Source organism: Martes martes (genome assembly GCF_963455335.1).
Source record: "Martes martes genome assembly, chromosome: 6".
NCBI classification, from domain to species: Eukaryota; Metazoa; Chordata; class Mammalia; order Carnivora; family Mustelidae; genus Martes; species Martes martes.
The window spans coordinates 70,444,736-70,461,044 of NC_137893.1; the positions used below are offsets into that span (position 1 = coordinate 70,444,736).

The following is a 16,309-nucleotide window of genomic DNA, read 5'->3' on the forward strand; positions in this document are numbered from 1 at the left end:
GAAGGGATACAGAGAAAACAAGAGTGAATCTTAAGTTGGTAATTTTTGATGCTGCAAAGTGGCTGCAGGCAGGTCACTATTATTCTACTTTTGTATATGCTTAAAATGGTCTATATTTCAAAAAATGTTATTGCAAACTGAATGAAAAGACACGCTATGGGGAAAATTACACTTTGCAGGAAAAAACTGGGGAAAAACACATCGAAAATATTCAGAAGTACGAGACTCTATGTGGTGTAATAATGGAACTGCCTGTCTACCCTTAAAAGGAATTCTGTAAAAAACACATGTAATGTATAACAGAAAGCATTTAAAAAGTAAGAATAGCAAATGGATTCAATGCCTCTCCTTTTTAAAATATTGTAAGTAAAACTGGTCTCTAAGAATCCAATTTGAGGAGTAATGGAAATGATTGACAGCTCAAGCTGAATTTTTAAATGTATGCACACTGAAAAGTCAGGTCAGGAAACAAGCTTTCCTGAAATGCAGCAACACCTATATAAATTAGTATTCAATTGATACTGTAACACTGGCCATATTTTATAAAGATATGTTCTCATTGCCAGTGTTCTAGGAAGGAATTAAGTACTTCAGAAATGACTTTCACCAGGAAACTGAATTGTAATGATCAATAAACTCGAATTAGGTATGGAAATCACTATTTCAACTGCTTAATCAAAATATGATGGCTTTATTAGAATTATAGGTATATGATTTTCTAATATGTTGTTCCTACTACTTTATGTAGTATGTCCCAAAACTCTAAGGATTAAGAATATTCCTCAATTGGGGCACCTGGGTGGCTCAGTGGGTTAAAGCCTCTGTGTTCGGCTCAGGTCATGATCTCAGGGTCCTGGGATCAAGCCCCGCATCGGGCTCTCTGCTCAGCAGGGAGCCTGGTTCCTCCTATCTCTCTGCCTGCCTCTCTGCCTACTTGTGATCTCTGTCTATCAAACAAATAAATAAAACCTTTAAAAAAAATTCCTCAATTAATATATTTGTATTTGGCAATTAAAAATGGTTGAATTAGTTACTGAGAATAAAAATATGAAGGAAAATTATTTTCTCAGAAAATGACAGAGGACACCCAGGATAAGGGGGATGTATGCATCTCTGGGCACTCCCACATGAACATGTGTTGGGTAGGGGGTAAACCATACTTCCACAGCAGGAATGAGTGAAAATACAAGTCATGAAGTCGAATTGAAGGATACTATTTAGAAATACATGCCATATGAAATAGGTGCAAAATTAAAAATCTGAAATGGCAAAGAATGGGACAAAGCATTGTTGTTTTTTTGTCATGAGCTTTGCATTAGTATTGTTTCCATGCACCTGGTGGCCTTGAACACACCCATCACAGACAGCACACAGCAACAGAAAAGGTCTCACCAATAGTCATAGCTCTCGTCCCAGTTGTCAAAATGTACCAGGAAACGATTGTCCACCATATCTGTTACCGTAGCAACACAGATGAATGCAGGATTCTTTTTGTCTACAGCTTCGAGCTTCATTCCAACTCGAAAGCCTGATGGGATCACTGTCTACGAAACACACAGATTTAATTAGAGATAAGCACAGACTCAACAGCTAGATCTGTACCCTCTCCACACCTCCCCCCTGAAGGCCTGGCGTCCATCAGCCGCCTTCACGTTATTTAAAGAGCATGTACTGGTTTTCAAGCAGGGTCGCTTTCCAACAAGGAGCAATGATAAAACAATGTTCTGTTGGTACACCCAAGTCACTAGGCGGATATCGGGACCTCCAGACCAAAATACTCATAACCTCACAGAGTTTAATCAATTTCAATATGTGTTCTGGCACCCTAGTTAGACAATTCCACTAGTTAGGCAAGTTTAATTCACCATACAGTTCCCTTTTTGTTTTTCTTGTCCTTGATTACAGACTTAATCGTGAAAATTATTTCACACAAAATACGCACTTAAGTTAAAAATGTGTATGAGTCAGTCCAAGTTCACTCCCATTTCTGAAGCGATCTCTCTAAAGAGTACTCTACTGAAAGTAGGTCATCTTCAGACATGAAAAGCTGCAAATTATTACAACTTTTACCTAACACTACAGATAATATTCACAAAAGCAGCAAAACAAACGGCTGAACACACATGGTCATTCAAAATAAATTTTAACATAACGAACACCAAACATGATCAGCCATCTGGGATATGGAACCAAGACAGTAACAGCTCAATTAAGATTCAGTGCCTGAGGTGCACTAAAATATAAACATTCCTTAGGATTTTGTGTGAGGAAGACTATCCTAACTTGGAGAGATGTACTGGGATATCAGTTATGCCAATCATAACGCCCCAAGTCATTTCTGCCCTTCTTAAAAAAATCCTCTGTCCAGACTTAAGCATACAGATAACTATTCTACTTACTTTAAGCAAAACAACTGTTATCTCTCATTTTACTAAAACTATCCAGCTCTCATTACAGAAGTGTAGATAACATGTATCTGAAAATGTTAGCATATGTCCTAGATGAATAGAAGAGCATGAATTAATGGTACACAGACACCCGGACGATACGTTTAAGTCCTGAAATTATTTACCAGGGTTCTGGCCACAAATCTTTGCATATTCTGAGGTAGAAGAATTTAGGGATAGAAAAGTTAATTGCGTCTTGGAGATCAAACCCATTGCTCAAGATTAAGCTGTATGCTAGCACTGCACAGAATTTAAGATGACAGTTCAAGGCAGTTAATCAAATCCCCGACTGAACGCATCCTCAGAGAACCAGACAGGGATTAGGAATCTTGGAGCAGGCTGCTGAATTTTCCACCTAACTGACCTCCCTCCCTTGTCTTGACAGAGAATACCTACTGACAACACGGTATTTACATTTCAGTAATTAAGCTCTCCACTCAATTAAGAGATTTTTAAAAAAATGATCTGGCTCATTAGCTCTATTAGTTACCTAAACACACACACACACACACACACACACACACACACACACACACAGAGCCCTCTTCAGTTCTCTAATTCAACCTGGCCTATGCTCAATTTTTTTTTTTTTTTAAGATTTTATTTATTCATTTGACAGAGAGAGATCACAAGTAGGCAGAGAGGCAGGCAGAGGGAGGAGGAAGCAGGCTCCTCGCCGAGCAGAGAGCCCGATGCGGGGCTCGATCCCAGGACCCCGGGATCACGACCCGAGCCGAAGGCAGAGGCTTTAACCCACTGAGCCACCCAGGCGTCCCGCCTATGCTCAATTTGATCAGAGACTTGTTTAGTCAAAAGACCAATGCCTGAAACAACTGGTTAAAACCATTTCCCAAACGGAAGGTATTTGGAGTGGGTAAGAAAGTTTCTACCCCGTCCTAATATTCATTTCCACTTGGAGGGAACTCCATTACTGAAACATTATTGTCTCTCTCTATGTTCTCACTCACTGTTACGTGACTGGTGAATCTGGAAGAAGGAAGTGGTCCCACTCACAAGAGCAAACTGGCCTACAGGGCATGGAATTTCCACCCCTCTACAGGCTTGTTCTGTCCCTGCGGGGTGTAGGTCTGCCCCAACCTAGTGCTCCTGGGTTTGGGGGATGGGGCAGAAGGGCCAGTACATAGTCATTCGAGGTCTCAGAATCCACGAGCTCATTTGTCAACAGATAGAGGCCATGCATGTACACCAACTGAGCCCTTAACTGTTAGAAATATGGTATTTTGGCTTTCCACCTGCCTGCTCTCTGTTAATTCCAGTTAGATCAGAACGTGGACAAGGAAGAGGAGTGTAACGTGTTGGGCTTCCTCAGAGATGCAACAGGGAAAACACCGTGGAAAGTGGGAACACAAGTCAAAAAAGTGGGAAATACATACACATCCAGACTTTGCTTCTGTTACATGGCAAAAGGAAGCTACTCGCTGGAGGGAAGGTGAATCACCGTCCCCAAGCATGCAAATCCCAACAGGGCTACCCTCATTTCACTGCATGAATCCCATGTGAACAGCACTCTAAGAATGGACACTAACAATAAAATATCCCAATTTAATTTTTTATGTACTTTTACTGTAAATTCACCAGGGTTTCCTTCCTGTGTTGCCTTCCACCCTTCAATAAAACACAATAACCATGATTTGGTTATAAAATATTTATTCATGATAATTTTAAGCTAATTTTAAAGTTTAACTAAGAGTGCTTTATTTACCAAAACAATAAAATTTACTATAGTCTCTAGGTATCACTTTTAGTTTATTCTGTGAAACATCAAAAGTCACTTCCCTTGAAAGGAAAAGTATTTTGGATGTACTTACTATATTCTGGTTTTCAAATAATGACTTGGGAGCAGCTTGAGCTCTGCATGTCTTAAGATAGGTCTGCCAATTAAATTCTTCTTCTTTATAACCTTGGATAAACACATATACACAGACTGAGTAAAATGTAAAAATGTTTCATACTTAATTTTCCATTCCCACTTTTAGCTATACCTCCAACATGCTGAAATTGAACAATCGATTTTTTTAAAAAGACAAAATTTAACTCGTAATTCATAACTATGGACTGTCTTACACAGGCTGTGTTTATTTCCAAAAAATTGTATTATTTTTTCAATTCTGAATGAATGATAAAGGATATAAACAAAAGGTAATAAATATGTATTATACTCAGGTCTGCTTATTACGAGGCTATTTCTATCAGTATTTAAGTATAACTGCTCCACAGTCAACGAGTGAGCGGGCGAGTCAAAATCTTTATTTTCCCCTCACCTGTTCTATTTTGGGAAACTCACTTGCAGGAACAAGTTGGAAACTGGAGAAAACAGTAATAAAACAGATAAAATCTTTTTAGTCTATCACCACAAGAATGACAATTCAAGATTTATGAAGTAAGGATGTTGGCAAATTATAATAATGGAAATGTCCTTGACTTTATGCTCACAATTTCACATTTAATGTTGTTGAAGCCAACATTTCCTTTAAAAAGGAAATTGAGCATTTTATTTTACTGGCTCATGTGCTCTCTTCTACCTCCATTAAAGTCCAGAAGGCAGACCGAAAAGAACAGCAAATAATTCGCCACATATAGGAGGTCAATTTATATAAAGACTTGCAGATTCTCTTTTTCACCCTCTTTTTTTTCTACGTGTTTTTGCTTAATCCTTCAGCCATCTGAAAATACCATTCTGCCATTAATTTTTCACTTAAAACCAAAGGTTGGCTAGCTCATGAAAAAACGAGAGCCCTAAGACAGGCCAAAAATACCACACTGGTCACCTGGATCTTTGACACCAAGTAAGCAATACTGAATGAAACAGTTGAAAAGGAAAGAAACAAGATATTATGAAATACACTAGAAATGGACTGGAAAAAGATGGTTATCTGTTATTCTTGGATTTTTAGGTAAAAATGAAACAGGCAGAATCACTGGCAGACTGTAGTATAGAGAACTCCGGAACAAAAAAGTAATTGCTATTAATTCAACCCCCACTCATACCAGCGTTTAGGGCTACATTCTCCCTCCCAATCCCCTAAATATTAAGATTCATGAATTCAATGCATAATTTCTAGAGATTTTCTATATAATGAAATATGAGTAAGTAAACTTAGTCATGTCAACAAGTTAGAACTAAATTTTCAAATGTGTTTTTTCAAGGATCTAAATACTCGACCCTGAATAACACAGGTTTGCACAGCATGGGTCCACTTACTCATATCTTCCTTATGGTTTTCTTTTTCTTTTTTTTTTTAAAGATTTTATTTATTTATTTGACAGACAGAAATCACAAGTAGGCAGAGAGGCAGGCAGAGAGAGAGGGGGAAGCAGGCTCCCTGCGGAGCAGAGAGCCCGATGTGGGGCTCGATCCCAGGACCCTGGGATCATGACCTGAGCTGAAAGCAGAGGCTTTAACCCACTGAGCCACCCAGGGCGCCCCTTCCTTATGATTTTCTTAATAATGTTTCCTTTTTTCTAGCTTACGTTATGGTAAAAAGATAGTATATTATCTATGTAACATACAAAACTTGTGTTAATTTGACTATTTATATTACCAGTAAAGTTTCTGGTCAACAGCAGGCTATCAGTAATTAAGTTTTTAGCAAGTCAAAAGTTACATGTGGATTTTCAACTGCGCCGAGAGATGGTGGCCCTAACCGCCATGTTATTCAAGAGTCAGCTGTATGTTGGGGAGCGGGAAGGAGGGGTGTGTGTATGAAAGAAATCTGTCACTAAAATTTGTATTCAAAATTAAGTATCAATCCAATGTTATTTTATATACAAATAAGTACATGAACATAGTTTATCATTAAAAAGGATACTACTTTCTATACTTCTTTCACTTTAATGAATGTATTTTTCTTCATAAACAATAAGCTTGAAATTAGGGTCTACTTGAATCATAATAAAGTCTGAATTCTTAAAAATTCCAAATCACTGTATAAGGAAAGAAGATTTTACAGCATTTAAAATATAAAGCAAAAAAGGGACAATACCTTTGGGAGGATGGAGTTTATGGCCAGTCTTCTCACACCATCCCACTGGGTGAATATCCAGAGCATCCGCATTTACCCAGAAGTCGTAGCAATCAGAGTAGCCGTCAAAGTGCAATTTTATCCGGTATCCACAAACCTGAAATAGGTAAGGCAGGCTGACTGACTAGAAAAACAGAAAGAAATCCAAAATACCCAGAATATCTCTGTACAAAACTTGTTTACAAAATAAAACAAAATCTATTGATTTTGGTATGCAAATAAACATGGACAGTCAGTGTGACATAGCCTATGTTCATCAAAGCGCCCTCATGACCAGCCATAAAAGCAAGTGAACAAAATGACAAAATCTAAAGGCAAAGGCCTTCCCTGGGAAAAACTGAGCTGCCATGCTTTGGCATTCTTCCCAGTTATATCAGGAGTGCAAAGATACTGCATGAAGACTGATTTTCCTACATATCCATGTCCTCTCTCCGTTCTTTATATTGTACCGGCATGCATCAGCAAGGAGGGCTGGCAGGGACGGAGCTAGCCCCGCACAGGGCATGCAGCCCCTGCAGAGTCCCAAGGTGACGCCCCGCTGTCCGCTGCCTGAATGCTGGCTCTCGGCCTTTGCAGAGCACTGCAAACTGTGAGAGCCGGCCAAGGCTGGTACACGGAAGGAGGTGAACAGCTTCTCCTCTCTACCAGTAGCTGGGCTGGGAGAAAGCGAGAAAAGCCTTCCTCAACTCTTACTTAGCAGAGACAGGTTCCCTGGAACGCGGGTAAGAACTCACTTTATGTAACGCGTGCTGAATGCTGAGGCCATGCAGCTGTCTAGAGGGTTGCTCGTGGGGAAGTTCTGAGTTAAAATTTCACATGGGTTGAGGAGGCCTCAGCTGCGTCACTCTCTGCCTTGGGCTCTCAGATAGAAGTCCAGCCTCTCAACCCCTTGGCCTCTAGCACAGCAGATGCGTTCAAGTGGGAGCACACGACACAGTAGACCTCTAAACACTCAAGGAGCACCTGCTCTGCAGAAGCCGGTCAAGAAGCTTGAGGCAAGAGCGCAGAGCCAGGACCACTAACCATTCTCGAATAATAAGGGAGCTGCTTATTTACTGCCATGGAAAGTCCTCTGGAACATACGGTTAAAATCCAAGTGGCAATAAATTCTAAGACATGCTCTCAGTAATATACTAGTATACTAGTGTATTATGTATATAATACACTAGTATTATGTATATAATACACTAGTATAATATACTAGACTAAGATAAATATACAAATAGACTAGGACAATTTTTCTCAAAAAATTTCACAGAGGTATCTTGAAATACTAAAAGATATATAAATATATATATAAATACAAAAATATATTTATAAATACATATATATAAATATATATAAATCTGTTGGTCTAGTTCTTTTTCTAGTTCTTTTTCTCTTTTTTTTTTTTCTTGAAGATTTTATTTATTTATTTGAGAGAGAGAGAAAGAACAAATCGGGGGAGAAGGGCAGAGGGAGAAGCAGACTCCTCGCTGAACAGGGAGCCTGATGCAGGTCTCCATCCCAGGACTCTGGGATCATGACCTGAGCCAAAGGCAGACACAGAACTGACTGGGCCACCCAGGCCCTCCCCCAACCCGTTGGTCTGTTTCCTATGTTAAGGAACCACAGTATGACCAAAGCTATGGAGTTAGAAGGACCTGGGGTCAAATCCTGCTTCTACTACTTTGAAGCTGTGTGGCCTTGTAAACATCACTTAAGCTCTCTGAGCCTCAGTTTCTTTATCTATAGAACAGGAATGAAAACACACGAACTGCATAGGATTCTTATAAAGATTCAGTGAGTTAATACACAAAACAAGAAGTATGATGCCTGGTATCAGCACTCAACAAATGGAACCTTTTCCCATTATTAAAACCCCATAATCACCATCTTATTGCAAAAATAAAGACAAGGGAAGGCTTACCTCAGCCACAGTGAGGACACAGTACACAGACTGATGTTCAGGGTCCACACCTTCTAATTTCATGCCAACTTTAAACCCATTTTTGTTATATGGAAAGGATTGATACTAAAATGCAAAATGACACCAGTTTTAGTATTTTATCCTGAAAGCCCAATTAAAATGTGACTAATTACCACTCTTAAATATAGACTAACCAAACAGCTAAGTAATTCTTAAAAATCCACAAGAAAAGGACCAACAAATAATTCAGTGGAAAATTATCAAAGACTTTTAAGGTTACAGAAAAGGAAATGTCTTATGTATCTGAAAAGATGTTCAACCTCATCCATGACAGTCATACAAGGTAAAATTACACTAAAACATATTTTCCCTAATCAGGTTTGTCAAGATCAAAAAGTCTGGTAACACAGTGTGGGCAAGGCTCTGGGGGAACAGGCACACATACACATCGCTGGCAGGGATCGAAACTGGCACAATCTCTTGCCATCTCCCGCTATCTATACAAAAAGGACACTCAGTTTGTCTTAGTAATTCTATTTCTGGGAAATTATCCAACAGAGATACCCTCATAATGTGCAGAATGACAGGACCATACAAGGTCATTCACCAAAACATTTATATGTGGGTATCATATATCTGTCATATAATAACATATATGTGTCCACTAATAGAGAGCAACTTATTATGGAAAAGATATAAGATTAATATATTAATTAACTAATAATTGATATAAAAGAATGATGAAAAAAAAAGAATGATGAAGGGAATCATGATGGAATGATGGAATCCTTCCAAACTAAGTTAAAAAAAAAAAAAAGCAAAGTCTCACCCAGTGTGTGTGACATGTTACTATTTGGTTGAAGATGGGGAGGACAGGATCTGTATATCTACTGCTTATTTGTACATACAATTTTCTAGGAAGGGGATGGAAGAACTGGTAGCAGTAATCACTTATTACAGGGCGAGGCAAGTCTGGGACCTAGAAGACAGGGCTCTGAAGGACATACTCACATTCTTCTAGTACTCTTACAATGTGAATTACATGGCTGTTTCACTGATTCAAGTAATTAGGTGTACTTAAACTTTTTTAATGTAAAAAAATCTATTCTACAAAGAATCAAATTTACAGAAAATAATTATATAGAACAAGTCCATATGTAATTACAATTACATTTAAATATTCTTAATGTAGATGTAATCATTGTAACATTTACTATTCATCATGTTTTTAAAACTGCCTATGTGAATGCATAGCTAACAAGGTATCAATGGAGGATTTATTACACACACCATGATTAAATATAAATAATTTAAAGCAAGGTTCAGTGGACTACGCTCTATGGGTCTAATCCAGCCTACAACCTGTTTTTATAAATAAAGTTTCACAAGAATATAGCCATAGCCCTTCTTTTATATATTGTCTACGGCTGCTTTTATTATAATAACAGAACTGAGTTGCAGTAACTGAGCCCAGATGCCCTACAAAGTCTGAAATATATATCATCTGGCCCTTTTACAAAAAAGGCTTCCTGACCCCAGGTTTAGCCCAGTGGTGGCAGCTGCTACTCAGAACCACACCTGGTAGCTATACTTCTAACTGAGCTTAAGTCACTCATGACAAAATGTTTTTATTACAGTTAACAGAATATAATAACCTGCTTTTAGATATTTGTTGTGATATTACATAAACCTCAGTAACCCATTTTCACTTCTCCCAAAGCTGTAATGTTGACATGAAATTTCATGCCAGATTTTCTTTATATATGAGCTTTTCGGTAGTAGAGGTATCCCTCTTAAAATTACTGAGTGGGAGCCTGGTAAATGTCAAGAGAAAAGAGCAAAATGTGTCCCGACATGTGTCCGTGCATGGGGCATGGGGGCGTGGTCAGCCTATATTAATGTTAGCTGCCCTTGCACTATCCCCTCCACATAAATACAGTATGTATGAAATACATGAAATACACTCATGAAATACAGTATGTTTGAGAAATTATCCCAAGTCACATTTCCTAAGCAAACAACGGAGACATCAATGTTAATTCCAGATCAGAATTCCAGACCCTTTGCCCTTGTAGACAATGCCCTTATAGACAATGCCTTCTAGAAGGGCCCGTACCTCCTTGAAGAGCTTCGCGGGCACTGCCACAGCTTTTTCCTCCTCCAGGTAGGATGCCCAGCACCAGGCTTTCTTTCCTTTAGGAGGCAAACCTGAAAAGCAAGTGAGACTAATAGGCTAGGGTTCCCAGATGTAAGAAGTCAGAGGTGTATCTTGTGAAGTCTCACTTCCCGAACTACTACGATGCTGGGATCTTCTTTTACTTCCATGACTGGTATTTCCCAGTCTCCTCCTGGCCCCTCTTCCAAAGAAACTGTGGTGTATAAGCAGTTATGACGGCAGAAGAGAGAGCAGAAGAATTTAGAATAAATGATGGAGACAACACAGGGAACCAAGATAGAAGAGTATCGTGAAACAAGATGATCCAAAAATGTTTCCTGAGATCAAGAAGCTGAGGACTAAGGAGAGGCCAGAGCGAGGAGTGCTTAGGGAATGGCCGCTAATTTGGGAAGGGAGGGGATGGTCAATTCAACAAGGGCCAGACTCTGAGCTGCAAAAGAATCTATGAGTGATAAAGGTATGCCGCCAGCCAATATCCATTTTATTGTGGATTTATTTAATAAATAATAGAAATGAAAGGAAGAACATAATAGCGAAAGGTATTTGGGGGGGCGAGATTTGAGCAGGCTAAGATGGAGCCCATGAAAAGAAAAGAAGAAATTCTGAACATCTGAGGGGGAAAAATAAATGACTGAAGGAACAAGGTCCCAGAAGAGCTGGGGCTCTGAAGACAGAAAAGCAGAAGGGAGAGGAAGATTAAAACACTGGTGAGGCAGAGAGCAGAGTGAGGAGTTTATCTCCTCTCATCTCAGTGACGTAAAACAGAAGGTCATCTCCCCCCAGAATATGAGTTAGGCTGTGTGCCTCAGGCAGGCAGAAATACTTGAAGCCGTGTCTGAGGAACTGCGAGAGGAATGGGCAAGGAATGCATCCACACGGTGAGGAGGCACACTGGCCTCCCACCCCAGTTTGCAGGGATGACAGGAATGGCCAGGTCGGCAGTGGGGCTGCCCTCAGTGGACAGACCTGACATGAAGGGCTGGCGGACAGATGGGACGCGTCAGAAAGGTGAGACAAAATCTAGTGGGCCTCTGTGGAAATGAGTTCAGGGCCATGATGAATAAGGAGGTAAGGTCATCCAGTCAAGTGTAAAAGGAAAGGGTCTAAGGACTGGATTCGTCGTGAAAATAAAGTGTTGCCTGAGGAGCAATGACCAAAAAAAAAAAAAAAAAAAAAAAGTCTCCCCATCAGGAGGTTGTGGTTTGAGAGGAAACATTAAAAACTTGAAGTCTTAGGAAACGAACAAGAACAAAGGTTTTAGTCAATGTGCAAAAGTAGGAAAAAAAACTATTTGGTGGAAAAATATCAGAAGCTGTTTTCAAGTTTGAACGGACACTACTCAGAAGTTACTAATTTCCATTTTTTTCCTTATCTACTTCTTCAAAACCCTGATTTTTATTGACAAAATGAAAAAAAACCCCAAACAATACCTTCACTACCGTAGTGTACATTCCAATTAAGACGAAAATGTCTACCTGTGTGAATTATTTTCCACTTCATAAAGCCACAAGTAAAATCTTTCTTTCATCAACTTACCCTGCTTTAGTACAGCCGAATCACCCCGTCTTTTCCTTCGGGCTCTCTGTGAACCCCTCAGGATTCTTCCATCTTGCTTGTTCTCCTACAGTAAGAAAGGAAAATTATGATTTTAAAAGCTCATGAAATTGGCACCAACGAAAAGTTAGAGAGCTGTCAGAGAGCATTATTATTTTTTGTACTTTTCTTCAATTTCACTTCGTAACTTTTAAAGAAAGAAAGAATACAGGTCATTTGAGAACTGTGTTGCTTTTGGCCTGAGATCATTACAAAATAAGAACGTTTCCAAGAATCACACTCTGCAACAACTCAGATACCGTTCCTGCCTTCTTGGAGCACTTTCTTCTTATAGCTCCTTGACCACTGTGTGCGGATTTTCCTCACACCCCACTGGCCTGTCTTTCTCGGTCCCTTTGCTGGTGTCTCCTCCAACCCACTTCCTTTCTCTTCTCTATTGAATCCCTCTTCCTGGGTTTTAAATATAATCTGTCTGCCCAATATCCCCAGTCTGTAGCCTCGACCCTCTTCTCTTAACTACAGACTCCTCTATCTGACTGCCCACCTGGGATCTCCACTCGGATACCTAATGAACGTCTCAAACCCACGATGCCAGTGGACTCTAGATTCTGTACTCCAGTCTTGCCTTCCCATCCTCAATAAAAGACGTCATTACCCAGTCAATTATTTAAGCCAAAACCTGAGTTATTCCTGATCCTTCTTTCTTCCTCACCACCTTGATAAGACGGCCTCCAACATCTACCCTAAATCCAGTGACTTCTATCCTCCCTAGCCCTCTTAATGAGTCTACTGCAATAAACTGAGCGTTTCCCTGATTTCATTCTCACTTTCACATGCCAACACTAGAGCCATCGCTTTAAAACATAAATCATGTCGTCATATTCCCTTGCCTTCAACTTGCCCATGGCTTCCCATCACACACAAAACAGAATGAAACCCCCTAAGTCTGGTTTTTCAGGAAGCCTTACATGGCCTGAACCTCTTCAACTTCATCTTATTCCACCCTCCCTTGACATTTAAGGCTCAACTAAACTTTCTTTATTTCCTCAAACAAAACATGTCACACAGGTTCTTGCTTTAGGGGCTCTTCCCAGCCATTCCATTGCCCGGGGGGCTCCTCAGTCCTTTGGCAAAGCTGGGGGCTCCCTCTTGTTACGGAGATCACACTGTTCTTGCCAGCTTCTCTGGGAGGCCTCCCTGATAGCCCAGCTTAAAGGAGTCAGCCAATCCTCGTGCCCTACTTTATTCTCACATAGCATTTATCACAGGCTGCCGTGTCTCCTGTTTCTTAGCTATCCCCTTAAAAGAATGTGGTGTCCCTGAGAAGAGAGCTCTTGTTCTCCCACTGCCATACATCCCTGTGTTCCCAGCTCCCAGGAGAGAGACGAGCAAATAATGGTGGGTCAACACTGATGTGAAGGGGAAGTCTTCAATTTCAAGCCTTCCAAGTTCTCTTTCCACATAGGACCACTATATATACTTTAGGGATAGGATATTTATGCCTTAATTAGCACATTCTGAATTAGTTTCCCCTAAATATACCTGACATTTATCTGCCATTTTCTACCTACTTGCATAGTTTTATGAGATCTGTCTGTAATTTACCAAAATGGGATTGACATTTTTGCTATTGAGAGGGATTGAAGATTCATTTGTAAAATTAAGGATTTTGCTGTGGCCTGGCTCTCTGGTAATAAATTTCAGCACACCCTACTTCTTCAGCCTAAGGGAGAAGTACCATTATTTATTATTCTCATTTTGAAAGGTGGACAGTGACACCCAGAAGAGGGGAGGGAGGTAACTTGTGGACGGAAACACAGAAAGTCCTGGAACCACCACTGGAAGTCAGCGCCTCTGACTGGGTGCTATTCTCCTAGGAAGCACCCCGTACCCCTGGTAGGTGCACGGGAGATACTAACCATCTCATCATCTCTCTCTTCTCCATCCTCCTTGGAGTCGGCCTTCAGAGATAATTTTGGTTTCTTCTTCCGACTACACTTAGGATCTTCTTCCTCATTGTCTTCTCCCATGTCCCTTTCTTCCTTCTGATCTCTGTTGTGTTTATAAACCCAAAATAGTGACAGGAAACAATACCTATCAAACATCTACATGTTGATTATCATGCAATTAAAAAAAAATCATCCTCCAAAGGAAAAACATTAACCACCAGGAGAAGTATATAGGCATCAGAACATCACAGCTAAGTAACACTTGAAACCACTGGCATATATAACAGCCCAAGGTAGAAAATGGAAATTAGCTTAGATATTAATTTCAAAAGGGGATCAGCGCTGTCTGTGAAACAGGCTCTAACAAGTTTAAAATGATTTGTCTTTCCCATCTGCCATCCACACTAATAAAAGAAACAATTATTTAGAGATGTTTTAGTCTTCAGGGCAATTTTAATGCAAAGATCTAGTAATTATTAAGAAGGACAAGTGCAACTGAAAAAAGGCCAAGTATAACTTTGTAAAATAAAAGTTGGCCAACAAAAACAGACAATTCCCACTACGCTGGTGAAAATACATGGGAAACACCACAAAATATAAGGGTCAAGTCACACACACCAGGGTGTGAAAAAACACACCCTGGTGATTAGCTGAACTTTGACAGTCCCCAAATGGCCAGGTCACACAGCACCGTCAGCCACAGCGGACACCCCTGTCTTCTCATCATCAGTCTGCCCCAAGATCTCCAGTTGCGCAACTTGTTACACAACTCTCTAAGGCCATCTTCATTCAGCTGGTCCCCAGTTTGTGGTGGCTTTGTTTCACTGGTGGAGTGTTAGCGGAGTTACCTAAGAACCCCTCAAATACAAACAAAACTGCTTTTCTATAAACATCGGTATCATCAAAATGTATGCAGCCCAGAGAAATTCAAATACGCTTAGCAGGGGCCTGTGATATAATCGAAAGGCTAAAGAGGCAGAGGTTGTACATGCAGATATGACTTAAGCAGGACAGCTCAGATCAGACACGATGGAAGTAATGGGGTCAGCATCCACATGTCTCTAAAGGCAAAGTCTCTGGGAGAATAAAGGGCATGAGTGGGTGACCAATCTCGGACAGCCTCTGTATTCCCAAGTACCATGACCTTGGACTCTAAAACCCATTGTATAGATGGAACAGGGCAAAAACCTACTTGTCTTTGATATGCCGGGCACAATTCTGGCTGCAATAGTTTCCTCCAGAAAGACACTCATCTACATTGCCATACTGACAACAGTTCTCACAGAATTGAAGCCCTTCTACTTTCACTGGATCCTTCAACCTGAAAGGCATCCCAGTCTTCTCTGAAAAGACTAGAAGATGAAAAGGAGAAAACAAAAAAACAAAAAAACAATTAGAACCATGACAGAAAATATTCCAAAATACATTTAAACTTTTTCTTCTAATAATATTGTTAGCAACACAATACAAGAATAATGTTTGTTGAATGAATGAATGACCAATATATAGTGCTTGGGAGAGAAAAGAGAACGGGCTTAGGAGGAATCGTTCAAATCACTTACACAACAAAAAAATATTTTGCAGAAAAGATAAAAGTTTATCTAAGGCTTTTTCTGCAGAGTTCAAAGTAAGATAAAGAAATTTTCATTACTAAATTCAGAAGATGAAACTGTCGATCTACAGAATCCTATTTTATGGATGTATCTTTGACACAATATAAAAAGGCTTATCTATGTTATTTACCTTTTGATGAGTGGTTTTATTCTACTAAATTGGTTAAATCACCATTTATGTGACTTTTCATGTAAAAGAGCTCCTAAATCATAATGACCCAAATCATTTAGGAACTCACACTTACTTCTGCCTGAATTTGTTAGGCTAATCATTCATTCAGCAAACATGTATTAGGCACCAATTTATGCTAGACACTGATAATGACAGTACAGACCTTGCCCAAGATAGCTCACAGTCTAGAAGAGAAGACAGGCAAGAAAACCAATATTTATAATAAAATGTGATAACATGCACTTAAAAAGCATGAACAAGTTCCAGAAGTAGTACAGAGGAAGAAGTGATTCAGTTGGCCTGGGGTGAGGTCAGGGAAGGATTGTCTGGTATAAAGCCTCAACTGGGTTTTGAAAGCCAAGAGGCATTTACCAACTGGACAAAGAGAGAAATGGCATCCCAGCCAGAAGAAAGAGCATGAGCAGAGGCAAGGAGCACGATACCAC

The 16,309-nt window shown here is 39.8% G+C and overlaps 1 protein-coding gene across 4 annotated transcripts in view; it reads right to left on the bottom strand.

Annotated features, from left to right (window-relative positions):
* The window catches only part of L3MBTL3 (L3MBTL histone methyl-lysine binding protein 3), a 111,610-nt gene that overhangs the window by 64,163 nt on the left and 31,138 nt on the right, over positions 1 to 16,309 (bottom strand). For all 4 annotated transcript variants that reach the window (XM_080805795.1, XM_080805796.1, XM_080805793.1 and 1 more), the window contains exons 6-13: positions 15,271 to 15,430; positions 14,049 to 14,181; positions 12,112 to 12,196; positions 10,516 to 10,607; positions 8,400 to 8,504; positions 6,452 to 6,587; positions 4,277 to 4,368; positions 1,393 to 1,544 (exon numbers count right to left, since the gene is read on the bottom strand). In XM_080805795.1, the coding sequence (XP_080661921.1) occupies positions 1,393 to 1,544; positions 4,277 to 4,368; positions 6,452 to 6,587; positions 8,400 to 8,504; positions 10,516 to 10,607; positions 12,112 to 12,196; positions 14,049 to 14,181; positions 15,271 to 15,430 (955 nt within the window). The remainder of the gene's footprint in view (positions 1 to 1,392; positions 1,545 to 4,276; positions 4,369 to 6,451; positions 6,588 to 8,399; positions 8,505 to 10,515; positions 10,608 to 12,111; positions 12,197 to 14,048; positions 14,182 to 15,270; positions 15,431 to 16,309) is intronic.